The sequence below is a fragment of the Opisthocomus hoazin genome, chromosome 3 (assembly GCF_030867145.1).
Source record: "Opisthocomus hoazin isolate bOpiHoa1 chromosome 3, bOpiHoa1.hap1, whole genome shotgun sequence".
Classification (NCBI taxonomy): domain Eukaryota; kingdom Metazoa; phylum Chordata; class Aves; order Opisthocomiformes; family Opisthocomidae; genus Opisthocomus; species Opisthocomus hoazin.
In genome coordinates, this window is record NC_134416.1 from 40,734,846 (window position 1) to 40,762,734 (window position 27,889).

The window sequence follows — 27,889 nt, forward strand, 5'->3', positions numbered from 1 at the left end:
TTATTACCATCCTATGCCTGTCCCCTTTGCCAGTTTTAGCCAGAGTTGGCTTGATGGGTTTAAAAGTTACTAGGCAGTATATACAGGCAGAGACATCAAGAACGGGTGAGCACCACGTCCTTCAGAAACCAGGCTGACAACATCGGGCTTGATGGATTATCACTTTCTTCTTCAGACAAAGTGATTTCAGTACAGCTCTCTGCAAGTTTATTGAAATTAAACCATTATTTGCTCTGCCCTATGTTTTTGAGAACCTTATATGTGCTGCCTTTGCAAACACAAAAACGAGTTTAAATTCAGTGGGAAAAGTTAATTATTTCAGACATATTTTACATATACTGAAGCAACTGTGTTGATTCCATTTTATATAGCTGTCTAGCCACAAAAAGGGAAGGTAAGAGATGCCACGGAAAAAGTTAGAATGAATAAAAAGTTTGAAACCTGACCCTGAAAACTTTAGTCAGAAATTGTCCATCTTGAATTTAATGTTTTACTATGACAAGCCTCAGTATCTTCTAAGGATATTTGTCGTATTCGTTACCTGAGACACCCCACACAGAATTCACATATGCAGAAATAGCGCTATGCAAAGTGCGTGGTAGTGCTTATGCAAGGCAGGCTCTTAAGGTGTTTTATGTCCTTAGAAGTAAACTTCAGTTCAATGTTCCAATCTGGAACGGTAAGAAATATAGCCATCAATGATTTTACACAGGTATTCCCACAAGGTTTTTTGAAGACCAGGACTTTTTGTACTCAGCCAAATTACTGCCATCCCGGAGAGTACACAGATGATTGTTTAATACTCTGTGCCACCAGATGAGAATCCTATTTCAAATCTTAATGAATAAATACTCTCCCTGAAACTTCTCATAGCTTTTTCTGCCTTTAAATCAAGTTACTAACAGACAGCCCTAGACACCTGCAAAATCTACAGCCATGAGGGAGAACAAACTAAGTCCAAAATTAACTTTCAGAATATTAACATACTTTTTTTACAGAAACGTTTTCCAGAACAAGCAGCTCCAGGGCATGCTCAATTTGGATTCCACCACAAAAATAAGAACAACTTATGGTCTTTTGTATCCTCAGAGAAGGATATAGGAAATTTGAGGTTGGAAGGACAGGACTCTATAACTTGTCTGCATTTCTAACAAAGGTCAAACTGGAACATGCTTGCTTGTAACAACATTTTGTGTCATTTTTCCTATATGACAAATAAAGCGCTAATCTTGGTTTCATTGGAAGCAATATATTTTGTCACTAACCAGCTGATGCACTTTTATGTTCCAACACAGCAAGCACATAACATGTATAAAGTTTTACTGACTTCAGCGAGTTATTCATATGCTTAATTGATAGAATCACAGAATGGTCAAAGTGGGAAGTGACTTCTGAAGGTCATCTCGTCCAACATACCCACTCACGCAAGGCCCCCTAGAGCCAGCTCCCCAGGACCATGTCCAGGTGGCTTTTCAGTATCTCCAAGGATGGAGACTCCACAACCTCTCTGGGCAACCTGTGCCGGGGCTCAGTCACCCTCACAGTGAAAAAGCGTTTCCTGATGTTCAGACTGAACCTCCTGTGTTTCAGTTTGTGCTCACTGCCTCTGGTCCTGGCACTGGGCATCACTGGAAAGAGCCTGGCTCCATCTTCCTCATTCCCTCCCATCCTATACTTATATACATGGATGAGATCCCCCTGTGCCTTCTCTTCTCCAGGCTGAACAGTCCCAGCTCTCTCAGCCTTTCCCCATGGGAAGAGATGCTCCTGTCCCTTAATCATCTTAACTGCCCTTTCCTGGACTCTCTCCAATACATCCATGTCTCTCTTGTACTGGAGAGCCCAGACCTGGACACAGCACTCACCAGTGCAGGATCACCTCCTTCCACAACTGGCAATGCTCCTCCTAATGCAGCTCAGGATACCATTCACCTTCTTTGCCGCAAGGGCACATGGCTCGTTCACATCCAACCTGGTGTCCACCAGGACCCCCAGGTCCTTCTCTGCCAAGCTGCTTTCCAGCTGGGTGGCCCCCAGCCTGTGCTGGTGTTGGGGGTTGTTCCTTCTCAAGGGCAGGGCTTTGCACTTCCCCTTGTTGAACTTCTTGGGGCTCTGGTAAGCCCACTTCTCCAGCCTGTCAAGGTCCCTCTGGGGGCAGCATGATGTACCATGGTGTACCAGCTGCTCCTCCCAGTTTTGTGTCATCAGCGATTAATTAATTAATTTTAAAAGGCACCAAAAAGGTTGATATAATATTGATTTTTAAAATAAAACCCAAACCACCCCAAACTGGAATGATGTTTTATCAGAGGAAAAATTTATTAAACTTTTGCTAACCTTTTTTTATAGAACATTGCTGTCAAATGCAGTATCCACCCAATTTACTAAACCATTAACCTTCCTAATTTAAGCATGGGGGAAATTAACCCTACGATTTTGTTTCTGCCAGTAATTCATGCTCACAAAAACGGCTGGCATGCAGGAAGAAGGGGTGATACCAGACAGAAACCTGCAGGTAAACAATTTAAGTTCTTCATAGGGGAGACATTGTTCAAAGCCCATTTGCATTAGCAGGTTTCAAAGTTTTCTTCTGGGATATTCCTCTGTGGCGATTTCCTCTTCCAGACTCCCGAGGTGGGCTGACAGGCCCCAGCCAGCCGAGGCTGCAGGACATGCCTGTGCCCCCGACCTGTCGCACAGCAACACTCTTTTACCTCGGCGGCACAGCCAGGCCCATGACTGCAGCCTAAAAAGCAACACCCAGTCCCCCACCCCAGCTCAACCCTATGGGCTCGTCAGGCGCCTGGCCAGAGGAACCACGACCACTGGCGAGCCCGAGCAGCCTTCTCCCCTGCGGCCGCTGAGGTGACCGCGTCGAAGCCCCGCACCCGCCGTTCCGCGACTGCGCAGGCGCACTCCGCCCAAGTCCCCGCCGTCCACCACCCCGCCCCTGCACTCTCCTCAACGCTGATTGGGTGGGGCGGGCGCGCGCCGCGGCCGGCGGCGGGAGAGCGCTGCCTCCGCGGTGGTTGGCGTGCGGTTGCCGTGGCAACCGGGTGCGGTGGAGGCGCGACCGCCTCCTCTCAGCCCGCCGTCCCGCTGCCGCGGCCGGGAGGTGAGGGGAGAGCGGGGCCGGGCCGGGCCGTGGGGTGGTTTCCTTCTGAGATGGGAGCGGGTCCTGCCCCTTGCCCGTCCCTCTTCGCTTACGGGCAGGGACATCAAAGCGGCCTTCTCACGGGTCGGGCCGGGTGGTGGCTGGTCCCTGTGGTGTCCCGCTGCGTGGGGAGGGACGGGGACGAACGTGTCCAATCCCACGGCTGTCGGAGGGGGGGGCGGGGAGAGCCCTGCCTGAGGGAAAGGCCCCGCTCTGGCAGCTCGGCTGTTCCTCCGCCGTCACTGCTTGTCGTGGGAGAACATGTAAGAAAGGCCTCTGAAAGCTGTGTTTATTGAAAAAGCAAGAAAGAAACACGCTTCTCGGTAAAAAAACCCGAAACGGTACCTTTCAGCTTTCCTTCCTCCCCCGCATTTTAAAAAAAGCAAAAACCAAAACCCATGGGTTTTACACATGGAGAAGGGGGAACTACCGAGCTTCAACCTTGCTAGTAAGGAAGTTTCTCCTGTCTTTATAGTTTGAATCTTCACTTTTCCTCAGTTTCTTGTGACTGGCAAGGAGGATTCTCTGTGCCTTGGTTTATGTGGCTGCCTGAGGTTTAGTATTGGGATGTTTTTTGGTGTCTCAGTTGTTTGATACGCTGATGTGGGAGTATTATGTATTGGCTAAAATACATAATGTACGTTATTATGTATGTAGTAAACAGTATTATGTACTGGCTAAAAAAGCAACCTTTTTATTCTGGGTTGTTAAGTTCTATTTGTCAGGGTATTTTCATCCCCGGACCGTTTACACATCCAGTTTCAAATATGTGTCTTGCCGCCTTCCCTCAACCTCCCTATTTATAAGATCAGGGAGTCTGAAACAAGAATAAGTTGGTATTGTTGTGAGACCCTTTACAGCATCGCTCAGTGTGAAAAACTATGTTTTTCACCGTGCATGACAAATGCACATGCAGTTTTGTGCAACAGAAGTGCTGTGAGGATGTGTAAAGAGACCTGTAGCTTTATACCAGTTCTCATAGCCCGTAAAGCCTGCTATAGAGAACTACGTGTTTTCTAACTAATAATTAGCTTATAAGCTGCCATTAGTTAGCTATTTACCTATGAAATTACTTCTGCTGTAGGCTATTTTGCTGATACAGAAATATGAAAAAGACAAAGAATAGGGTACAACCTTCTTTAGCACACTGAAACAACAAATCAAGTACAATGATGTACTTTAGAAGTTTTTTAATAGGCTGAAAGTTTGAAAAAATGACAGCAAGAAAGGAGTAGGTTTTTATAAGCAGCAAAGACTATATGTAAATGTGTCACTAAGCAAAAACAGAATTGGTGGGGAAGGACACACGTAAGCTTTGTAGAATATCTGGGGTACAAGTTACTATAACATTTTACTTTTTGTTTTTAAGGCACTTAAAACTACTTATAAGAGCCCGTGGAATACACTTGGTGATAGTAAAAGAAGCAGTAGAGCTGTTTGGCCTGTGACAGAATTATGGTTCGACTAACAACAGACCTACTTGCTAAAAGCATCAGTCGCAAGAATCGCAATGAAGACGACTTTGGACAGTATCTGCGAAAAATAACTCATCTGAATTTCTCAGATAAAAATATAGATGCAATTGTAAGATTTATTTTTCTTTGTTCTTTTTAACCTGACTACTGAAATGTTTGTAGTTACTGTTCTGATGAGTTGTTTATATTTGGGGAGACAAACAAGCAAAGCCAAGTTTCTATTTTATAACAGGTGTGTTATGTTTTAACATTTATATTTACTTGCCGTTAAGCCTTGATGATATGTCTGTTTGGAAACATGCTTCAGCATGCACTGCTGTTATTGTGTGGAACACTGCTTGTATGTAAAAGGGTTTAAATGGTTTTAAAATTTGAAAATAATCTTTCAGCTGTAATTTTTCATATAAAATATCAAAGCGGGTGACTGTGCTTCCAACGGTCTACAGGTTTCTTATTGTCAACCTGATGCTTTTTTCTTTATGTGGCAACAATCTTGTTGAAGTATTTTGCTTACCTGAAACTGTGGAAATAGATATCATCTGTGTAGCAAGAAGGATGTTATTGTTACACTAACTAATTTTGCCATTAATTAATTAAAATAGAAAATCCATGTAAGCAATTACAAAGGAGAGGTGAACTGAAGTGTTAAAGTGAAGTCTTTTTTGCAGTATTTCACAGAACTATTACAGAAATCTGCAGCTCTAAAAAAAATCAAAACAATTTTACTATTTTGATTATTTCATACAGCTGCTACACTGTAAAGGAGTCCCCAGAATGGGAGTGATAACTCCAGTTGCTTACCTCTTTAGCCACTTAAGAAAGAGAATATTTCAAATTAATAATTTAGACCTGACACTTTTCCTATAGAATATAGCCAGGCTGTTGCCATTGAATCAGTAGGTGTAGGGCTTTGACAGCAGTGCTCTAATCTGGCTGAATTGTTCTTGGAGACTTCAGGTCTGAGGTTAAGAAATAAAGTTCGTGTTTTCAACAACAGTTTTGGTTTTGATTTAAAGACTTGTATTTATTGAGCATTACCTTTATAAAAATGCAAACTGTGGAAGAGAAGGAGATGAAAGGAAATAGTAATTTTGCAGACCAGGGTTGTTTTGTTTTGTTTTTTAAGGAAGTAGTAATGATACTACATTCTATAAGTGCAACACTTATTTTCTTCTCATTAATGCCATATTTTTTGGGTCCATCTATGATTTATTCCATAGATTTCAGAGGAAGTCTGAGAAAGGAAAGGAGAGTTCAGTAACAGGATATAAGCCGAATGAGGTTAACAGATTTGGACTGGTGTAGTGGGTTTTTCAAATTAGTCAGGTTAAAACCTACTTTTTTTTTTTTTAATTGCTCCCTGGGGCTTATTTATTTAAAAAATAATCCATGACCTTTTCATTTTCAAAGACTAAACCTGCAAACTTAACCCAGTCCTCCTTCCTATGAGTTTAATAATAGGAAATTTATACAGGTTTCAGTAAGCCCTGAGTTGATTCAAATCCCCTCAAGATACTGAGCACGTTTTGAAATTGCTGAACCCTGAACAACTGAAATGTTATGCACGTTGAATTTCTGCTTTAAAAACAGAAGTGTGATTTCAGTCAAGAAGATTAAATAGCTTGTTCTATGTGAACAGGATCTATGCAAGCAAATGGATTTGTTCAGCCGACTCCTAGCAGTGTGCACAGCCATAGCAAGTTACTAATGTGAGCAGTCCATTTGGTTAGGACTGGTTCATCAGATGCCATAGAGAAGTTTTACAGAAACCCTTGTAAGAACATGTGTCCTTTTAGTTATTTGACAAGAACACATTCAAAGAAACTTGACATTTGAGTAGAATCTTAGACTCAGAAGTGTATTAAAATACATTAATGTGCAAGTTTTTGTATAAGTCAGTATTCCTTTGCCAAGGACTGGTTTCTGTTACATCACTGAGGTTTGATGAAGACAACTCCACTTTGCACTTGTGCTTTTCTGAAATCTGCCTGACAAAGGCAGGGAAGGAAATGAAGTCACACAGGATGTGATGTGCCTGCTGATGATGGCTGTAGTCCTCATCTTCTGTATGGCAGAACAGGGATGACAGATTTCGGTCTCAAATCTATGCAGGAGATGACTACTGACATTCAATGTTTCTAGGAAAAATAGTTTTAAAAAGTGTTTGTTAAAGATGAAAATATGTAAATCATGCAGCAGAACGTAACTATAAAAACAACCAACAGCTTCCAAAAGCAGACAGTGAATGAACTCTATGTAGCATTAATTTGTTGTTGTTTATTTCAGGGTGATCTCTCTTTGTGTAAAAATCTTAGAGTTCTGTATTTATATGATAACCAAATCAGTCAAATCCAGAACCTGGACTTTGCTTCAAATATAACGCACCTTTACCTTCAAAACAATTGTATTTCATGTATGGAAAATCTCTCGTCGCTGAAAAACCTTGAAAAACTGTAAGCTGAAAATCATGTATTTATTTTATTAGTAAAAGAATAATTAGTACACTAAGAAATTTAAAAATTATGTAGTCATTAAGGTCCTTTCAGCTGTTAAATTTTACTTTTCAAATAAAAGTAATTGCTAGTGATTTTTTTAATGAAGTGTTCTATGACATAAGTAAAATAATGACATATCATCTTAACATATTTATTTGCGTTTAAATTGTTTTTTTCAACCATCTAACAATAATAATAATAATGATAATAATACTAGGTACCAATATATAAAACCTCTAAAAAAACCTTGTGTCTGTTAGCTGTATGTTCTGCTCACATGCTAGGTTATTTACTTTTTCTATTATAATTCCAGGTATTATTCTATAATACATTTAAAAAATTGGGTTTTTTAATATATTGAGGGCTTGTGTTCACTTTCACCTTCAAAGGATACTAAAACTATTTTATGTTCTATTCTGCAGCTATCTGGGGGGCAACTGCATCACTGTTGTAGAGGGTTTGGATAAATTAGAAGAAATAAGGGAGCTACATATTGAAAGTCAATGCCTCCCACTTGGTGAAAAGCTTCTGTTTGATCCAAGAACTCTTAGATCCCTGGCAGTAAGTACGTTTTGAGAATCTTGATAAGCCTTTAGTCAGTAGATCAGTATTTTTAAGAGAAGTGATTAGGACTTAATCACTGCGTGTTTTCCTTTTCTGCCAATTGATGGCATTCTTTCAATCTGTACCAGGGGACTCCCATCCCAGTTCTTATATAGGCAAGGAGTCCAGCAAGGTTCCACTTCTTCATTTATTTTTCTGTGAAGGATGGAAATGAGAATAGAGAGAGGAAGTAGGGAAATGTGCAGACGCCCTATACCAACAGAAAGTGAATAAACTAAAAAAGGGGTAGGAATTTATCACAGTTATCTGAGTATACTTAGTTTGTAGTAAATTAGTTTGTTGATACTTCTCTAATTTGATTGTTACATTAGACTATTTACTGCCTCTTGTATTTCTGTAGAGAATGCAATGACAAAAAAGGTGCAAACTGCTTTTTTCTGTACATTAAGAGCAACACAGTTCACTTCTGGTTCTCCAGTTTTTCTGTGTGGTGGTGTGTCAGGATTTCAGGAAAGTCAGCTTTTGAAGTTTTCTTTCAATGTATTAGTTGCTCAGTAAACATAAAATGTATTGTTGAAGTGGTTAGAAAAGAAGTAGACTTTATTTACTAATGGACGTAGTTCTAGACTAAAAAAATTCATCTTGCTGTATCACCCAAAGAGGAGTCAGGGCTCGAGCTTTTTCGTGAAGATGTAGAACTCACTGAAAAGTAAGTGCTTTTGTTCATGTGTATATCATAAACATTTGACCTAGCTGTAATTCTTGCTGTTTTGAGATGAAGTAATCCAAGACATTTATTGCCATTTTCCTTTAATAGAAATGAGCCATTCCTGTGACAGCACTTTTACTTTGTTCCTTTTACATTGGAGAAATGATGAAAGTAGAGGGAGGTTATATAGCTGTAATCTTCCCAGGATGATAACTCATACACTTCAGTGCTTTTTCAGCATCCTGGCCTAGAGTCACTACCATTTTGTTCTTCATATATTTTATTTAAGATCTTTTGGTGTGGGTGTTTTTTTTGTTCTGTCTTTTCAAGAAACACTTTCCATTCTTGACCTGTATGTAAAAACATTCTGTTTATCCTTTAAGTGCTAAGTGTTTGTTCCCTATTTAAGACATCACTTTTTTGTCTCTTTTATCTGTTTTTGGCTTTTATTGCTGTCAGAGTTGAAAGAGCCAAAAACATGCGGCCATATAGCTCTCTGCCACGAGCAAATGTTTTTGTGATGAATATCAACATTAATATCATGAATCTTTTGACTGAGGTGATGAAGTTTATGCACTATGTGTATCAGGATGATACTGGTAATTTCTGACTGCAGCGTAGATCTTGGTCAGATTTTAGAAGGGAGTTACACTGCTGAAATAGATATTTTTCTAACAAATGATAAATTCCATATCTGGTATAATTCTAAACTCACTGGATTAGGCACCTTTTTTCATCTTTTAGAGATATAAGCTTCTTGTTCCTTTTACCTGAAACTACATTATTTCCTGAGAATAACACCTGAAACACATTTACTTTTTATCTAGAATGTAAAGATCTAACTATTGACTGTTACAAAAGGCAAAGCACATTACGTGACTCACTAGTGTTCCAAAGAAGGGACAAGGAACAGAAGTACGTATACCGAGAGGTTTTTAGGATCAAGCCTGAAAGAAAAACAGCATAGTCCAGCTGTTAAATGAGACTACGTGGGTATCGGGTGTGGATTTCAGCTCTGTGGAGTTCAGCTGTAACGTTGGAAAAGGCAGTCAATTTCTGTGTCTGTTTCATACTTCGAAGGTAGAGTTAGTAGCACTTGTGGAACTCTGTAAAGCATTAGAACATGTTTAGAGAAAACCAGAAGCTCTGTATTTAGTAAGAATTCCTGAAATAATTGAGAAATAATCTTACTTTGGTTTGACTTCAAAACCAAAATAGCATTTTAGGACAAGATGCATAACCAACATTAAACAATTTGTGAGGTATATGGTAGTTATATTTGCATGTTTCTGCTTCATATGCTTGTTTCTCCTTTCAGAGAATTTTATGTAAGAATTTGCAACTTGACTCACATATGGCATGAAAAAAACAATTTTCTACTTTTCTCCTCCAGAAATCTTTGTCTGTGTTGAATATCAGCAATAACAACATTAATGAATTAAAAGAACTGGCAGTTTTGGAAAATCTTTCTTACCTTAGAGCAGTTGACAATCAACTTCAACATATGAAGGTATTAAAATAACTATTTGTTCTCTTTAGTGTGGGTGGTAAGAAATTAGTCAAATTCATCTTTATCACTAAATAGATGAGTAAAAATAAACTTTACTTCTACAGTTACTGAACCTCTGACTTTCCAAGCATGCTTGTCTTTTCTCATCCAAAAATCTTGTTGAGATTAAAAATGGAGAACCATTTATCTAGGATGTCCAAATGTCCTTTAATCCTACGTAAAGTGGCAACTGTGCATGCATCTATCAACTGAGCAGTAAATGCACGAAAGTTATAACTAAAATATAATATGTCCAAAATGTAGACTTAGAGTGTATGTTTTGGCCGTTTGAGTGACTATCAGTGGCTTAATTTGCAAAGATGACGTGGCAATTGTTTGTTCATTAACTTGCAATAGTTTACCATATTACAGTTTTCAGTTCTCTATTTTAACGTCAATAAAAGCCGCTTCTTGGATATCAGATTATCTAGCTGATTTTGCAGCCATTTTAATATCAAAATGACTTTTCGACTATTGTTGCTGGAGTAGCATAAGAAGTATTTGTCATGAAACTATGCATTGAATTTCTTTCATAAATTTCTGCTAAGGAAATACATGTCTTCAGAAACAAGAGCTCTAACTTCCACAGCAGCAGTTAAAACGAATGAAGTAAAAATATTTTTGCTCTTCTTTTGCAGTAGTGAATGTGGTTCAAACAGAATGTTCTTGACTTACAATTTCCAGCTTATCTTCTGAAAAATGAACAGGAGTAGTGGCATTGTCACTTCTCTGTATTTTTATAAGTTATGATTTCTTCTACTCTTGACATAAAGAGCAGTTAAAGCAATAATTTTAGAGTCATGCTAGTAACTGAATATCAAATTTATGGTGAATGGTGTGGTGACACCATCATTTCACAGTGGAGGCATGGAACAGACTTTATAAATGACTTCATAAATACTGTTTTTATTTAATATAGACCATAGGCATTAGTTTTCTGCTTTTTTTTTAAATTCATATTTTTATTAAGAAATACTAAAATGAATTGGCTTGAATTGTAACCCAAATCACCAAGACAAAGCCTTGATTAAAATAAACTCCCTCATTACTGGTTTGCATGTACATTCTATTTTCTTAGAAAAGTTAACTTTCCTTCCTTAATTAATTCCTTAATTATTAAAATAACTATTCATATTACTTCTTAGAACACTTAATATCTTTTACATTAAATTTGGCAGTTCTGTTTACTAATGAGGAGATTCCAGTACTTTGTGTACATAATCTAGCAATTTTCTAGGTCAATGCACTTTATTTGGACTCTTAATTTTTTACATTTTAATATTAAAAAAAAAGTTGAATGATGCATTTCTTTTTCTACAAGAAGATTATTAATGTATTGTATTTCAAACTGTGTTTCTGACTGGCAGTTGCGATTGAATTCATATCAAAATACAATTCATGTAGGCTTTTTCCGGGTAATTGAAACCACATTGAATGCGTGAGTTACACCAAGATAACAGTAAGCTTTTTGAATAGGTAGTCTCTCTACAGCTTCCCTTTTGAAAAGGATTCCTTTTCTAAATAAAACATATTACAGTGTGTTTTTTTAATTGTCTTTTTTCTTTCTTATAAATACAAAAGACTTTGTTGTGATGATCTTAAAAGAAGATTGTCTTAGCCAAAGAAACAATTATTTTTAAGAATAAGGATGCCAGTTCAGAGACAGCGTTTTCAGTGTCTCAGATTCTGAAACAGAATAAGGAGAGGACAAAAAGACTGCATTATTCAGTAACTGTGTATATATTATTAATCATTATTAAATTTCATTCTTTCATCATCAGCAAGACCAGAGTTAAAATTTACCCAGATCAATTAGACTTTTAGATTTCTATATTACACAGTCACAGCTTTTGAAAAATTATGTGGTTAGCATTTGAGTTAGCAGCTGCTGCTGCTGCTATCAGTTACACATGGATCAAGCTCTGGTAAATTTTGAAAGTGACTGTCCTGTGCACTTTCTAAACAATCTTCGAGTTTTGAAAATATGGAGCAGATAGAGTATTTCTATTCATATTCTTGCACACCTGTAAAATTAATGACCGTATTGAATGCGTCTAACATACAGTGTAATGCAGCTGGATATCCAACTTTCCAGCTACAATTACTGTGTTTTAGAGACTGCATTGTAGTAGGCTCTACTTTCCACTAATATAAATTCTTATTTAAATAAATTTTTAAAAACACCCCAAATTGTTGAAAAAAGTGGTAGGCCATGCAAAGTATACATGTATGTGAAAAACAAAAGTCAGGTTTAGCTCTGTTTAGGAGGCTTTAACTTACAGTGAACACATAGTGGGAGAATAATCTCATACATCCACTAACTGTTTTTTAAAAAATAGTTGAGGCAAGCTTTGAGTATGTTTCCACTTTTTTGCAACCCTGAATTTCATGATTCCATCGCTTACATTACTCCACAACTGTGATAGCTGAAAGGATGTTAGGGGGTGTACAGTTGTACTACATATACTTAATTGCTTCTGCTGGCTGAACTTGCTACCTGCAGCAAAGGCTCTTTCATTCCCACACAAGCTGCTTCTGTTCTCCTCTTTCTTGCCCCTCTGTTTCCAAAACTCTGAAGTATACCTCATTTTCATGCCAAAAGATCTGTCCCCTGTCTTCCCATTCCTGCTTCCCTATCACTGCCATCAAGAACACCCCCAGGAATATCTGGCGTTGATCCGAGACTGTGGTGGTGCTGTATGGCAGAGAAGTGTTGGGGAGCTCTGTAGCCAGCTCTGCTTCATCCGATGGGAAGAGACAGCATAGAGGAGCTATCCAAGTCTTAGAAGGGCTGGTCAACAGCAATCATCTGTGTAGCAGAGGTAGATGGTAGCAGGAATAATACAGAATCTTTTCAAAAGCAGGAATGTGAGAGGCATAAGAAATGTATGAAATACAATCTTCTCATGTACACTTTTCTCACTTCTGTATAATTAGTATAATTATTTCATATCTAAACATTTATCTCTGTTTTTTCACATTATTATGAAAACCCATACTCTCGTGCTTTTCGACAATGCCATGCTGATTTCAGCGTAGTTGAAAATTAGGGCTAGTAAATTCAAGCAGTTAAGGTTCTGGCTAATTCAGGGCAGTGTTAACATAATTAACAGACATTAAGGCATATGACCTTGTTTCACATGACTGAAGTTTACATAATGCAGTCTGAGCAGTAGACGGAGCAAAATTAAGTAATTTTTCTTATTTCATGCAAAATAACTTACTATGACTAGCTACCACATGTAAAAAGCATGTCTTAGGTCAGTTACCGAGAATATATAATGGAATTGGCTTTTCTTGTTTTTCTGTTGCTTGCTACTTCATTTATTTATCCTGTCAAGTTCCTGGTTTACTTCAGTCAGGTTCACAAGGACTTCTAGGCTGCAAGAAGGTTCACAAGGACTTGTAGGTGTATTTGGGTTGCAATAGGAAGGGGTTTTTTAAAAATAGGGTTCCTATTGAAACCCCCCCAACTATTCCTGTTTACAAAAAGCCAAAATATTTAATTACATTAGTTTTGAGAAGCTTATGACTTGTGTGAGTATTTGAGAGAGAGAGAAAATATAGCTAGAAATAGCTATAAAAATCTGTGTTTCCTAAGCCTTTAATGTATTCAACCTCTGCCCGGTATTGATTATGACAAGAGGATATCACAAAAGATGAATTAATTCGCTTCAGAATTCAGTCAGGAACAAGAGAATAATTATAGATTTTCTCAAACAGATTATGACAGGTAGTCAAAATGGTGACAAATTGCTGTCCATAGACGTAGTTAGGGCAGTTGGACTAGACGTTTCCGATAAAAACTGGAGCATAATGGTCAAATACCAATTCTTAAATGGCCATCATTAATTGGTAAGAGCGTTATTGCCAGCACTACAGCTGCCTACTGAGGCGCTTGCCCTTCTCCCTCTCCCCCCTCCCCGATGGAATATAATTTGCTCGTCAGTATGTTGTAGCAGCCCTCAAAGTGATAGCATGACATGATCATTTATCAAACGGAGACTGCCCAGAAGAGTGTCTGGTCCCTTTAGTACAGCTTATTGAAAGGCTGGGAAGTGAAAGCACTTTATTAGAGACAGGAAGGCAATGAACAACTAGAGCGTATCGAAAGGGTAATCATATTTCAGCACAGGATTAGTGTGCTCTTAGATAAACATACACTGGAGTAAGCATGTTCTGGGTCATTTATCAAGTAAGTAACAGCTAACAAAAATCTACAGGACTCTGTGTGTACATTCATCAAAGTTAAACTGTGTACATTTTATTTCAGTAATAGACAATTTTGTGTTGCAAAACTATTACTTGAAAAAAATCTTTCTAGTGAAAACTAGAGCACCTTACAGATTTCAGTGACAATGCCTGAATGCTCAGGTAAGAATAAATAAATATGCTTACTAAATGCCATTTCTATTTTAAGAAGCGTAGCCTAAAATATTTTTCCCCTAAATTGTAGTGTTTGTGATTAAGTGTTGGCACCTAAACTGTGGCTGTTATCATACTGCTGTTCTGATACATGCTGATAAAGCTTTGCTGTGTAATGTAAGGAGATTTGTCACCTTTTCTTCATGTGGACTGGTCCTCAGAGTTTCTTGCATTGTTTTATCAGTCTTGCTCCTCACAGAACCAGACTTTTGCTCTCTATTTTTCTGAAAAGATGTTATCATCACTGGATAACAATAGATGATAGATGATATTACCGTCATCATCGATAGATGAAAAATGATATGGTTTGGAGGTGTGAGGCTGTGCTGCCACTTCCTCTTCCATGTGATTTTTCTAAACATGTATTATAACCCATAGAATATTCCCAGGAGTATTTTCTGCCAAGGGAGTAGAGCCTCCAAAACCGAAATTCTCCCTGCTTGCATTACCCAGGGGGTTTTCTAGATTTGAAGGAGCTACGAGATACCTACATTGCGAGATACTTTGGCAGCAAGCTATGAAATTCTACAGACTTTGCAGTTTAGAATGTCACATCATGCTTAGTGGATTTTTTCCAAATTGTACAACTGAAGGACATGAATTCTCTCTCCTATGGTACTTACATATTTGTTTTGAATCCCTGGTTAAGCTTTTCACACATACAAGGAAGCCTATCAAGAATGACAGTTAAGTTGTGAAAAGAAAGTATTTCAGAAAGTAGGGTATTATCTGAGTAGAAAGGACCAATCTACTAAGCTTCGCGTCCTTTTAACTTGAATTTATTGTATTGAAAAGACAGCAGAAGTTTTATCTAGGTCATACTGCCCTTGGGTAACCAGACAGAAACCCAGATGGAGAAAGGTATATTTCAAAAATTTCACTATTTGGGCCAATACTGTAACTGGCCACCCACAGTTATGTAGGGAGGGATTACTGTTTCTCCTGTAAAATACAGTTTTACATATATATAAAGAGAAGGACAGTCTACTGTAGTTTGTACAATTTTTAGCTTTTTCTTAGAGCCTGTTCTTTCTCTGTAAAATATTTATTCTTCCACATATTTTCAAAATCTAAACAGACACTAGTACTCTAAGGGCTCTGTGAGACCGTGGGGATGAGTTAACAGAGATTACATATCATACAAATCTTTTGGCTGGTTCCTCAGCTTTAGGTGCTTATTAGTGGGACCGCAGTGGTTATTTTCCATAGCTGGCATTACTGTATCCTTAAAAATGCAGAGTTTTCCAACTCCATCACCATTTCTTGTGTGCAGTTATGATATACACAGGGACTGCTATGCACCATCCTATTTGAAAATAGACATTCTTAATGTGCATATTAATACATGAATAGTCTCACTGAAGTTATTTCTGTGTGCGGCATTTGGGCCTGGCTGAACAAATCATGTTACTATTGAATTTTACTCTGGAGGAGGAAAAATAATCAGTGTTCTGGTCTTGTATCAATTGCAGGATTTGGAGGTTGTATTAAACAAATGGACAAAGCTACGCAGAATGGATCTTACAGGAAACCCCTTGTGCCACAAGCCGAAGTACAGGGACAGGATTGTGGTACAGTCACGAACTCTGGGTAAAAACTAATACACATGGCCAGCCCGAAGCCCCACCCGTAACCCTCCCTGGCTTAGAAAATAACTGATACATTAATCCTTCTCGAATTTTGCTATGTATGTAAAGACAAATACTGCCATATTTATTATGTCAAACGATGAACTTTTAATTTATGTACAGGTAATGTAACTAAAACTGCTTATGTAATCAACTCTGTTGCTCAGCTTTTGCTATTAGTAGTAGTAATCATTATTTTTAGTAACTGATGATTAGTGAGATTGTTACAAGACACTAAGACTTTTCTGTGTTCATATTCTAGGTGTTGCGAAACTGATTTTCAAAGATAGGTTTAGTCTACTCCCCTAGCAGACTGTAGTAGTTGCTTAGGTGTTTGAGTTGTATGGTTACAGTTGTACAGGTCATACCTTGCTGTGTTTGAATTTGTCATGTATCATTTGTTGTAAAACATAAAAGCAGTTTACACTTACAGTATGAGTGTATTTGTTAACCTTAACTTTACTGTGATACAGTTTAAGTTATTATTTTGAGATATTTTAGCAGAATAGGAAGCAACTTAGTCTTCCGTATTCATGTATTCATACTGTAGAAACAAGTAAAAAAGTATCTGTTCATTTTCTACTTTCTTGGATAAAGATGCCAGTTGTCTTTAAAGTTTCAATTACAAAATTTGTTTTTCTTTTTTTTGAGAGTACAAAATATTGGCCATTAAGAGAAAGAAAAATCCTCCCTGCACAATAAAAATAACAGGGTCTTAGGACAATCCTAATACAACCTAAATTTGTGGCCAAATGAGGTGATTCATTTGGTCTGGCTCAAAAATGCAGATGCAACTAAGCCAGCAGAGAGGATAAGCCTTATGGCATTAATGTGAGTGAAGTTCATCTTACAGAGTCATATCTGTCTGTCTGTCTTCATGATCGATAGGATTCCTTGATTGCTAAGCCATGCAGGTTCTCTCTTACCCAGAATTTCTGCATCTATATATATCTTGTGTAAGAGCATACCTTTTCTTCAGAACTTTCTACAAGGTGTTGCATGTTAACTGAATGTGTGTATATATATATTTCCCTTGAAAGCTGCAAAAATAGTAGATGCTTTGTTTTGTAATTAAGACATGTCAACTCACTTTTGCAGCTAATTAAAATATGACTATCTAGGTGTATTGAGTATTGTTTTGCCAAAAAACTAAAAAGGGTTTGAAGAGAGCAAATATAGACCAGTACACATTACATACAGCCTTCTACAGACTTTTAGTTAACTCTGAGTATCACAGAAAATGTTCTCTTCTCTTTGACAGAATCCCTTGATGGGAAAGAAATTAAAGAAATAGAAAGACAGTTCCTAGTGAATTGGAAAGCCTCCAAAGCTGCCAGGAGAAAAAACAAAGAAAGAATGACAAATGAGCATGCAGTCCATCTACATTGTTGTAAGTAAACTAATCAATTACTTCATGACTATTTGAAATATTATGGAAATGATAAAATAGCAGCTAACAGTAAATATGCTAGGAATGAGACTTGTACTGGTGGTGAGACCAAAACACAAGAGTAGAAATTGGACTTTTCCAACACAGAGTTTAATTTTAACACTAGTTCATATGGTGTTTTTTTCCTCCCATCCCAATCTCCCAGAATTATGGAAAGGAGCAGCTAGTACATTTTGAATGTTTGTAAATATTCATGATTACTTTTCATATATTTAAAAAAAAAAAAGTGTTCGGCATTCTAGAATAAATATGCATTAAGTACATCAGACTTTTAGAATCTATTTGTTGATACTTATTTGAGCTGTGTAAATTGCCAGTCCTTTTAACAGCCTTCACAAGGTGCATGTCTAGCTGAAGTAGAAGTTTTAAACTTGGAAAGAAAAAAAAGGTCTTTGAAGGAAAAAAGCCTTAAACCTAAAAGAAAAAGCAACGGGTTCTTGAAGAGGGAAAACAAATCAGTCTTGAAACTCAAGGAAACCCCGAATTAGACTTTCAGATTTTAAAAAATGGTGGGGTAGGGGTTGTTCTTGCTGTAGATTTGACTGCAGCTTAAAACGTAAACGACTTAACAGCATGTCTTGCTGTCTTGCAGGATTTGGAAACAGGCGTTAGACTTCAAATTACTCAAAATGGTTTGAATAACCATATTTATAGAATAAAATTGGTGGCAGTTACGCTGTTGTTTTCAGAAGAAAAACTGTGATAGGTAACTTGGGGGAGAGAGCATGTTCTCTGTAGCCATACTACCTCAAATTATTAATTCCTAAAATCTCATGAAGATCAGTTCTTTCTGAAGACATGAAGTGAAAAGCACTCAGCCTGTCAGCCTGAGCCCCCAGAAAGTTGCAGTCTGATCAGTGTTTGGAAGCCATGTATGAATGGCAATGGTTCTGAAAGTAATATTCTGTCTTCTGAGTAACTACTGGTGTAAGAAGGTGCTATGTAATTGAATTTACTCCCTCTCAAATAACTCTACCTGAACGGGAGTACCTGCTTTAATATTCATCAGTGTTTGCAGCACTTTCTGCAATTTCATACAAGGGTTTCCATTCTCAGTTATCAAATTTGAGGCATTTTACCCTAAGGCTTATGACACTGTTTTCTATAACAAGATATATTGGAACCTGTGATCAATCATACTGAATAGTACAATAGATATGGTTTGACTTGGGATATTGAGTTAATCCTTTTTTCTTTATTTTCTGCAGCTGACTTTGAAATACTTTATCCTACTCTTCCTTTTCACTACAGTCCATCTGTGAAACAAAATCCAAATTTTTTACTTTTGTCTGAGATGCACAGAGTCGAAAGAAAACCTCTGCCAAGAATCCTAGAAAAAAAATTGTCATATGAAAACTCAGGTATGTTCCTTAGACATCTTCCTCTTAGTTCTGTTGGTTATTGCTTGTACAGCTCTTACTGGATCAGTTGGAAAACAAGTACTTGAATGTAGAATTTAATCTGAAATCAGTTTCAGGTTTTTTTAACCATATTATATTTGCTGTCTTTCAAAGAAATAAAGACAGGATAATAGATTTCAGTTTCTGGTTATAAATCAGTAGACTAGCTATTAGTAATAACTTTACCCCAGTGTTTCTGTCATATGCATTTGATTGTCATCTTCCACAAAAGGGAAATAATATCAACTTTAAGTCTTGGAAGTACAGTTACTGTCAATAACATTGGTGAAGGTTGATCCCATGCACACAGGAATATGCAGAAGGAGAAACAATCGCTTTTCATCATTGTAGCATACCTCTAATAAACATGTTCCAGTGTATTATGTACTTGATTAGCCTTTTCCTGTAGCGTGATCTCAAGACCATCAAAATAATCAAGAAAGAAAATCTGATGTGTGTGCCTTACAGACATTTAGACATTAGCTGAATTTAAACAATTTAGAGTTTAGCATACGTATTCCTTACTCACATAAGAAGCCTTGTGAACTCTAATGCCAGTGTTTGTGGAAATAAAATCTGCTCATAGGGATTTGCAGTTTGGGACCTATAGTTTTTCCAATTTTACATGTAATAATAGTTTAGTTCAGTATTTTGGACCTAATGTCACTCCTTCCAGATTTTTAATGCTACTTTTAACCCGCCCGTTTTATTATTTATCAGCTGTACTGGCCAACAAAAAAAAAAATCATCATTTATGCAAAGCTGTAGATTAAACAAATAAATAAATAAATTCAACTGACACAGGGATTCTTTTGTAACTAAATACTACATGTAGTGTTTTATTTTACATTCAAATCAGAATTTATTAGTATGTTTGAAAATTTAACTGAGCAACATTTAATGCTGTTTTATTCTTGACAAGTTAGCACTTTGTATTCCATCAGTTTTGTTCCTGCTGATTATTTGTTCTGATTAAAAATAGCTGCTTTTCCCTTGAGAAGGGAAGAAGAATTACAAATCACAGAGCTGCTCTCTTCCAAAGTATCATTTTTGTTCTTCATATGACAATGGATATATTCCAGTCTAAAAAGAAACTGAATTCGTCATATATGTGCCCATTCTTGATTTTTGTTCCTCCTGCAGAAGGCACATAGCAGTGGAGAAGTTTAAGAACAAGAACTGCAGAAACGATGTACCAGTTATCACAAAACAGTGCTACTACACGATTGTTTTCCAGAGAATAGGCCAGACTTGTGAAATTCAGAGGCGTACAGCCTAATACTTGTACCAGAAAAATGTGCATTTTTTTCTTTTAATTCCATTGTAAAATGAGTTCATCCACATGCTCAGTGTTCTGTCAGCTTGCGTTTCAGCTTTATTAGCATTCTGTCTCTTGGGCCAGGCTGAATAAAACTATGCTTTTGATTTGCCATTCCCCTTAGTTCTAATAAAGGATGGAACATGAACGTATCGCACCTCCCAGAAGGTAATTTTCTTCAGTGTAAGAACGTCCGCTATCTCCTTTGAAATAGAGCATTCTGATTCTACTCTACTATGTTAAAAAGCTGTCCAATTGTTGAGATTCTTTGCTTGACAAAAATTGTCGCAGTATTAAGAAGCTGGAATACAATCCTGGCCCTGTTGAAATCCCTTTTGACCCTGGAAAGGCAAAGACTGTATCTTCCATGCTTGGTTGGAATAAAATTTCCATATTTGTATTAATTTACATTTGCAAATTAAACAATTTGAGTGAATTAAAAAAACTTCTTTTTTTAACTATTAGGCTAGAAGATTTTCCTCTGATTCACAATAGACTACGGTCAGATGACATGCATTTAATAGTTTCAAAAAATTTGCAAGCGGGGCTTTTGTCTTGGACGTTGAAGGTTACCTTACAATTTCACGTGTAATCACTGATCTGGAGGCATATTCTTATCTTGTTACTAGTGGAATTCCAAGGAAACAAAAGAGTCCTGGGAATTAGTTAAAGGTTTTTGAGTTCTTTAAAATGTTTTTTTTGGGGGGGAAAAAAACAAACAGAAATACTCATTCTCAGAGTGTATGGAGATATGAAATAATGACAAATCACAGTATTCCCTTGCCAGATCCAGTAATTAGGGATATGCATAAATGTGCCCACATGTAAAGCGAGGAGATTTTGTCAAACTGAACAAATACCTGTACTGTTTAACTGAAATTCAGTATCAGACCAAAGAAATTAGTGAATTTTAATCCTACTCTCTGTTAGTTAAATGAATTATTCCAACAGATGTTTCCTCTTTCCCTATACATGCTAGGTGATGTTTGACCTTGGCAACTGAAAAACAGGCATTAAATACCTTTTTAACCTACATCTAAGATCCACTGAGGATTACATACAGCTTGAACAATGAAAAAAGCCAGTTATTACTAGATTACTGAAATATGTCATTAATCTTTCTTTTTTGATGATATAAAAACAATAGCAATTTTAGATTGGATTTTAAGTTAGTTTTGAACGTTTAGAGAGAGTTATGGATATTGGCAGGAAGTAATTAAAAGAAAACAAATCACTTAAGTATTGTAAAGATACCTAATACCTTCCAATGGGATACACTATTATTAATTTTCCCTGAGTAGAGAAGTTGTTGAAATTTTGATGTTGTAAACTTAACCAGCAGTTTCTGCCCACGTTTCCTTGCTGATGGAATGAAATATCGTAGTAGGTATTCGTAGCAACATCGTAGCAATTCAGAATTTGGTGGGAAAGTCGCCTTTTGTCTCTCCAGTGTGTGTTATGTGGTTAGCGATACGGTAATAACTTTAAATGATAGAGTCAGCATACAATAAGTACACTGGATTGTGGCAGCTACTCACAAGCCACTCTCCTAGGCACGACGCATGTCCGGCATTGTTCAAGTTCTAGTTCAAATGGAAGGAGCTTGCAGTGAGCAATGTTAGCTCTCGGCTCTTCAGCAGGCGCCCTTATCAGCATTGTATGTTTTTATTATTATTATTATTATTAAATATTTGTAAATTCCTTGAGTTGAGGTGATTTGCATGGTCTGAAATCTATATGGAGTAATGTATATTTGATAACGGGTAAGAATATACATGTTCTGCATGTATACTGGGCTTTTGTTTATATGAATCTAACTGGCATCATAATAAATAGAATTATTAAGGCCTCTTGTATGACAGTTTTCTAGGGAGGGCTGATACTGAGATTATAATGATTGTACACCCAAACCATAACTTTTACAATCATATGTTTATTTTGTATTACAGAATATAGTTCTCTTATGTGAGAGGGCGATGGGGGAATGTGTTACCTCCAGGTAACCTTAAATCTTATTCTCTTACTGAGTATCAATTTCAACAAACTTCTGAAAATTCAAAAATAAAAAATATTTTCAGCCTTGGCTTCAGGAAGAGGAGAGATAACAGCATTAAGACACAAACCAGGGCAGTTTTAGCTGCTGAATAGCCTACAAGCACTCCAACTGTATTCAGAATTGGGTGCATTAAATCTTTGGAGGCACCAGCTGGAGCACTTTGGCAGAGCTGAGGGCGTGTTTTGAACAGACCCGGAATGCCTTTTCCGGCAGCTATAGCCCTTCTCACTGCCTCTCCTTGGTGGTGGTATTGAAGGAGCAATGTAAGCATCTCCTCCATGAGGTCTAGAAATTACCAATCGGCAATTAGTGATGAAGGCTGTGGAAGAGGAATGTAAGGAATTTACTTGCCATTGAATTATTCAGCCATGATACAGGATATGAGAGGAGACACTGTAATGCCAGATAAAGTGTAAGGGTAAAGGGACAAAGTGAAGTTCTGAAATTAATGGCGTTGCAGAAGCAGAGCCATTTGAGTGGCAGTCAGGTATGAGCAGCTTCTGGTTACTGTGGCCCATGCAAAGTTTCAGTGGGCAGTTCAGCCAATTTAGTGGTCAGTTCCTTTTTTTCTGGCGGATATGCACTGTCTGGAAAGGTGAGTGTAAGTGCTTTTGTGGGACCAGAATTAACACTACAGTGATTTGTACCTTCATGGTACTTTCTGTATCCATGTTTACAGCCTTGCTGAATGTGGTGCTGAATGATTCTGCCCATGATAATTCATAATCTGTTTAGAAGGAGAAATACAACCCTGTCATTACGAGCATGCAAGATGATACACAAATGGCATTATCTTCTGTCTAAACTTAAATTTCAGCAGTGGTAATTAAAATGAGGGAAAAAAGTAGTTTTAATATATATCAAATCTGGAGTAATTAACATTGCCACATCTTTCAGCATCCTAAAGACAATGATGAAAGGCATCCCTTTTTGGCCATGCCCTGCCTCCCCACTCCACTGCTCTGTGCTGCTGCCTGTGCCCAAACCTGGGAGAGAGAAAGGATCTAAAACACACTAACAGGACACGTGCACTGATAGGCCCACTGTGCCCTTGGAAAGCATAAATGCTTCTTCAAATCGCTGGGAGAGAGTGCGCATCTCCTGACGGGCAGATTGCCAGCTAGACCACATGAACTCCTCCATCTCTGGATGACCAGATATCCTACAGGCACGTTCCTGTCAGGAGGTGTACGCCTGCTGACTGGCAAGCTGGCAGGCGGACATTTGCTTGCGTTAGTCTGCAGCCTCTTGCAGGAGGTACGTGCTGTTTCCCAGACCTTTCGAAGACCAAATGGCACGTGCAACCTGTCAGCCAGCAGCAGGTCAAAAAATTACCAGGGCACATCTGGGTCTGCAGGCTGTAATGCATTTCCAAGAATGTTGAAACCCAGACTGTCTGAAACCTTCTACATAAAATACATGAATATTTAGAATCATTTAGGTTGGAAAAGACCCTTAAGATCATCAAGTCCAACCAGATGTCAGTAACATTTTAAACAGAATGTGTACATAGTACATAGAGAGGGCTATTGAGTGACCTGAGAGTGAGCTTCGTCTTGTAAATGATCCATCAACATTGTATCAGGAATGAAACGCTACTTTAGGATGGTAAAATAAACAAAAAGCAAACTCAAATCTTTGCATATCTATTTCTCAGGTGTTACATGTTCCTTATAATAGTTTATTAGATAAATGAAACAGATATCCGGTATGCAGTGTTTATTTTTTTCCTATCCTTAGATCTTTGTTGTCAGTCCTTTTACGGACTACTGCGGAGATAAAAACTCAAAAATTCGTAACATTTTTAGTCTGCTGTGTTAGCATTGCACATTTTTTTATTTTGCAACTAATTAAAAAAATTATAAAAATCACTTTTTATATACACAAAGCATGAATCAAATTAACAAAATAAATAAATAATGCTGTGTTTTAAGGTTTTTAAAACAGATACCTGCAGGGGAGATTTAAAAAGTAATTTGAGGTTAAAATAAAGACTGCTACTTGAATAGGGATATATAAACAAATTCTGTAGTTGTTGTATACCTCTGGAAGCTATTCAGTTGAAGTCAGTTCCAATAAACTGGTTTACTGCAGTGATACAAACGCTATTTCACTGCTTGCCTTGCTGTATCCTACCACACATTCTGTTGGTGTGCTCCTGGATCTGAAGAGGTAAAAGCAGCTGCTTTAACAACTTTGAGGTGGAAACACAATCATTTCGTCCTCATCTAGCAAGATGAGATGCTACGCTTTGGAGGACAGCATCACAACCGCTCGTTGCTTAGTAACAGCTATACCTCCTCAAATTCACTTCCAGCACCCTGCCGTGCATCCCATCCGGTTGCAAAGGCTTGGGTATGTCAGATTTGCTTTAGCAGTTCCTAAATTGATCATCACCTACTGTTGGTAGCATTTCTCCCCACCAAAAACTATTCCTAAGACCTAGGAGGTGTGAGACCAGGCCTTGCCGGTAAAGATTCTGATGCTTTCAGAGCACTCGGCAGTACTGTGGTAGCTTTTAGATGTACTAGAAGTACCAAAAAGGAAAAAAAAAATAAGGCACCAGTGTCTGAACGCCTCCCCTTGGTACTGCTCTGACCATAAACAGAATGCATGTAATGATACATAAGCTTTGTAATCACTGTCTACACGCACAGTGTTTGAGTTACTGATCTGAAGTTCAGGTGTGAACTTTAGATCAGTACATTTCAGTAACCAGTGAAAAATTCCTGGTTTTCTTAAATGTCACATTAAAAATAGTGCAAGGTGTAACTTAATGCTATATTATTTCTTTATACAGGCAGGGATAAAGCGGCGCATAGAACTGCCTGTGATACAGCTGTAAAAGCCACACAATACAAAAGTTCTGCGACTGGGGCAGAAAGGGAAGAAAATGGCCAAGAAATCGAGTCGGTGTTCAAGATGTGCCCAGTGACTTTTCAGGATGAGGATTCAGACACGTGAGCTGCTGATATGGGGAAGTATGTGGCTGTAATTCAGAGTGTAACTGATACAAATACAGGGGTCTGAAATGCTCTTCCATGTTTTTCTTACGATTTTTTATCTTGGTGTATTGTGCAAAGTCGCTGTCCTGACTAACAGAGCTCTGAGGGGAATCAATTAATATGTGAACCTGCTTATTCACAGTAACTAAATCATAAATGTTACATATCCTGACTGTAACAAATAAATTTTACTTTGCTAGGAAAAAAACCCAATGTGTTTTTACGTTGTCACGTGGCCTTGAAGGATTCTAGGAGTTCACTACTAAAAAAATATGTATTTGAACCTTAGCTCTTCAATCAAATAACAGTGTAACCAGAGACTACAGAAATGACTGACTACATCTTTCTGTTCGCTTAATTCTGAGCAGAATTAATTGCTGCATCAAAACCAAGACAAATCAGAGCCAGCTGTGAACTGATCCATGTAATAGACTAACATTCTAATTCAGAAAGATTTGGAGCAATACGACCTTCCTTTCTTGGAGAGTTAATATATTAGACTGTCATAGTAATCACCAATTACACGTCCGGTAAAGTTGGGTATAATAAGTTCCCCATAGTTTGTAGAGAAATGTTTTGGAATAAAAGACTCAGTCCTATCTGATTTCTTTTATATGAGAAATTGCTTTGATTATCACTAAAATTTTGTTCCTTGAGGGACTTGAAAATTATCAGTATTTGATACAAATTTATGTAGAAAAAGTTGTTAAGTATCACTGGTTTTGTGTGTGGAAAAAGTCGGTCAGTTTTGCAATAAAGGAATGTCCAACACCCCGAACAGTCGGATTATGCCAATTCAGGTTAGCCTGGCCCCAGGCCTGGCACTGGGGGGAAAAACACAAGGCTCTCCCTGCCCCAGTCGATATCCTCGCAGTGGGTGAAGGCCTGCTCCTTTTCCTCGGCAGCTTCTGGTAATGCTGCTTAGAAATTCCGTAGGAACGCTGCGTGGCCCTGGGAAGCGTTCACGGAGACAGAAGCAGCGCTGGGGGCTCTGGTGTGGTTCTGATGTGCAGATCTCATCTCTCTGCTCCAATCTTTCTGATGCAGGCTGAGGAGGAATCGGAAGTGACAGCAGAAGGAGGCTGAATTCTAAAAGCCAACCGTTACAAGATTGGAAGATTTGGCCATTATTTGATTCCTCCTCCCCAAAAAAAGCTTACAAAAAAAGCTACTGGTGTCTCTCTGGGTGTGTTACCTGTGTCGATGTAATCTCACAACCGGACAGAAGGAAGGGTGTTGAACTTAACGCTGCCTTTGAAGAGCACGCAGGAAAGTAAGGGGATGGCCTATTTATTTAGGAGCAATGCTTTGCATTAAAGGCATGTAAAAACATCAGCACACGGTAGGCTAAACTGGTTGCCTCATGCTTAAACTTCCTCTGGAAAGAAGTTGGCTTTAACCAGTGCCTTACCTGGCTTGTGACCTGAATAGCCGAGTAGCTGCTGCTTTCCGTGCGTGATGCCTTCGCCGTTATGCAGGGGCGTGCCTGCAGTCTCTTACTTCAAGAAGAAAGGAGCTACTGGCACGTGATTTTTGAGATCTGTAGTCCTAAAAAATTATTTCCATCATTTGCATTTTTCCTAGCTCTGGTGAATAATGTGGAATAGTTGGGAAAGAAGGCGCAAGAAGGTTAATGATACCTGTGCTGATTAATTTTTGGATTGGGAGTATTACACATTAATTTTACTTCAAATTCAGCTTTAAGTAACTGGGATTTGAGTTTGGCTGCTTTGCACTAGTTCGAGTAATTAAATGAACACTCAAAACTTCAGATACAGGAAAATTCTAGATGTACAGATGAGGAGAGGAAAGCCCAGACTGTAAATTGACCCTGGAGTAAAACCTTTCCTAAGGGAGTTCCTCTGTGTGAACGTCAGCTCAGCATCTTATGCTTGAGACCCTCTCTGAAATAAGAAAGGAATTTTTCCTGAAGAAGGAAGTCAGGATCTGTCTTTTTGCATTCAATGTTTTGTGTATTTTGTTATTGTTTGTATTTTATTGCCCTCTGGTAAAGACAATTCAAATAAATTTAACTCCTGCCTGCCTTCTGAGCAACCTGGTCTAGTGGAAGGTGTTCCTGCTCATGGCAGAGGGGTTGGAACTGGATGATCTTCAAGGTCCCTTCCAACCCAAACCATTCTATGATTCTCCTCTTGAACAGCAAGATATTTATCTTCATTACAAAAGAAAATGATTTCCAAAACTAAGGTAGTAAGTGAGTGCCGTTATAACCCTGAGATGCCGCTTGCTTCTGTTCAAGTTGGTGAGTGATTGGCCATCGGAAGAAGAAAATACAAACCAACAACTGAAGCTCTGACGCGTAGCTGTTACTATTAGTCCGTTACTGAAGTGCGTGTTAACCAAGCGTGTTTCAGCCGTCGTCATCCATGATATTCGGGTCGAGGAAGCCAGAAGAGCGCACACTGCGACAGCCGCTCCTCGTTCAGCCAGCGCCCGGAGAAGAACGCCGGTGCTCCTGGGGAAGGGGTTGGGCACGGCAGCTGCTGCGTGACTGCCTCGGTGTGGCGCATCGGGAAGTCACCTCCTGGGTTTTGCAGCACGGTGTTGCCTGCGGGAGCCTTTCTGGCCTCCCACCGCCTTCTGCCTTCCACACACCCGTTTAAAAATGTCTAACGGGATTTTCGTATTTCTCCGCGGGGG

General features: G+C 38.3%; 1 protein-coding gene across 2 annotated transcripts; it reads left to right on the top strand.

Annotated features, from left to right (window-relative positions):
• Positions 1 to 3,001: 3,001 nt before the first annotated feature.
• On the top strand, positions 3,002 to 27,181 carry PPP1R42 (protein phosphatase 1 regulatory subunit 42). Of its 2 annotated transcripts, XM_075415255.1 has the most exons (10): positions 3,002 to 3,115; positions 4,524 to 4,738; positions 6,916 to 7,082; positions 7,547 to 7,685; positions 9,791 to 9,907; positions 15,844 to 15,961; positions 17,261 to 17,389; positions 18,658 to 18,810; positions 25,024 to 25,204; positions 26,276 to 27,181. In XM_075415255.1, the coding sequence occupies exons 2-9, from the start codon at positions 4,610 to 4,612 to the stop codon at positions 25,185 to 25,187; spliced, it is 1,116 nt and encodes a 371-aa protein (XP_075271370.1). In that variant the 5' UTR covers positions 3,002 to 3,115; positions 4,524 to 4,609; the 3' UTR covers positions 25,188 to 25,204; positions 26,276 to 27,181. The 2 variants fall into 2 exon arrangements, with proteins under 2 accessions (XP_075271370.1, XP_075271369.1); XM_075415254.1 differs by lacking the exon at positions 26,276 to 27,181 and having other exon boundaries at positions 25,024 to 25,878.
• The last annotated feature ends 708 nt before the right edge of the window (positions 27,182 to 27,889 follow it).

What these genes read in the sequence shown, in the direction of transcription:
- PPP1R42 (XM_075415255.1), top strand. Translation starts at nt 4,610, where the DNA reads ATGGTTCGACTAACAACAGACCTACTTGCTAAAAGCATCAGTCGCAAG. An exon ending in GAACTCTTAGATCCCTGGCA is followed by an intron (nt 7,686 to 9,790) that starts GTAAGTACGTTT and finishes TTTCTCCTCCAG; the next exon opens with AAATCTTTGTCTGTGTTGAA. An exon ending in ATTGTCATATGAAAACTCAG is followed by an intron (nt 18,811 to 25,023) that starts GTATGTTCCTTA and finishes TTCTTTATACAG; the next exon opens with GCAGGGATAAAGCGGCGCAT.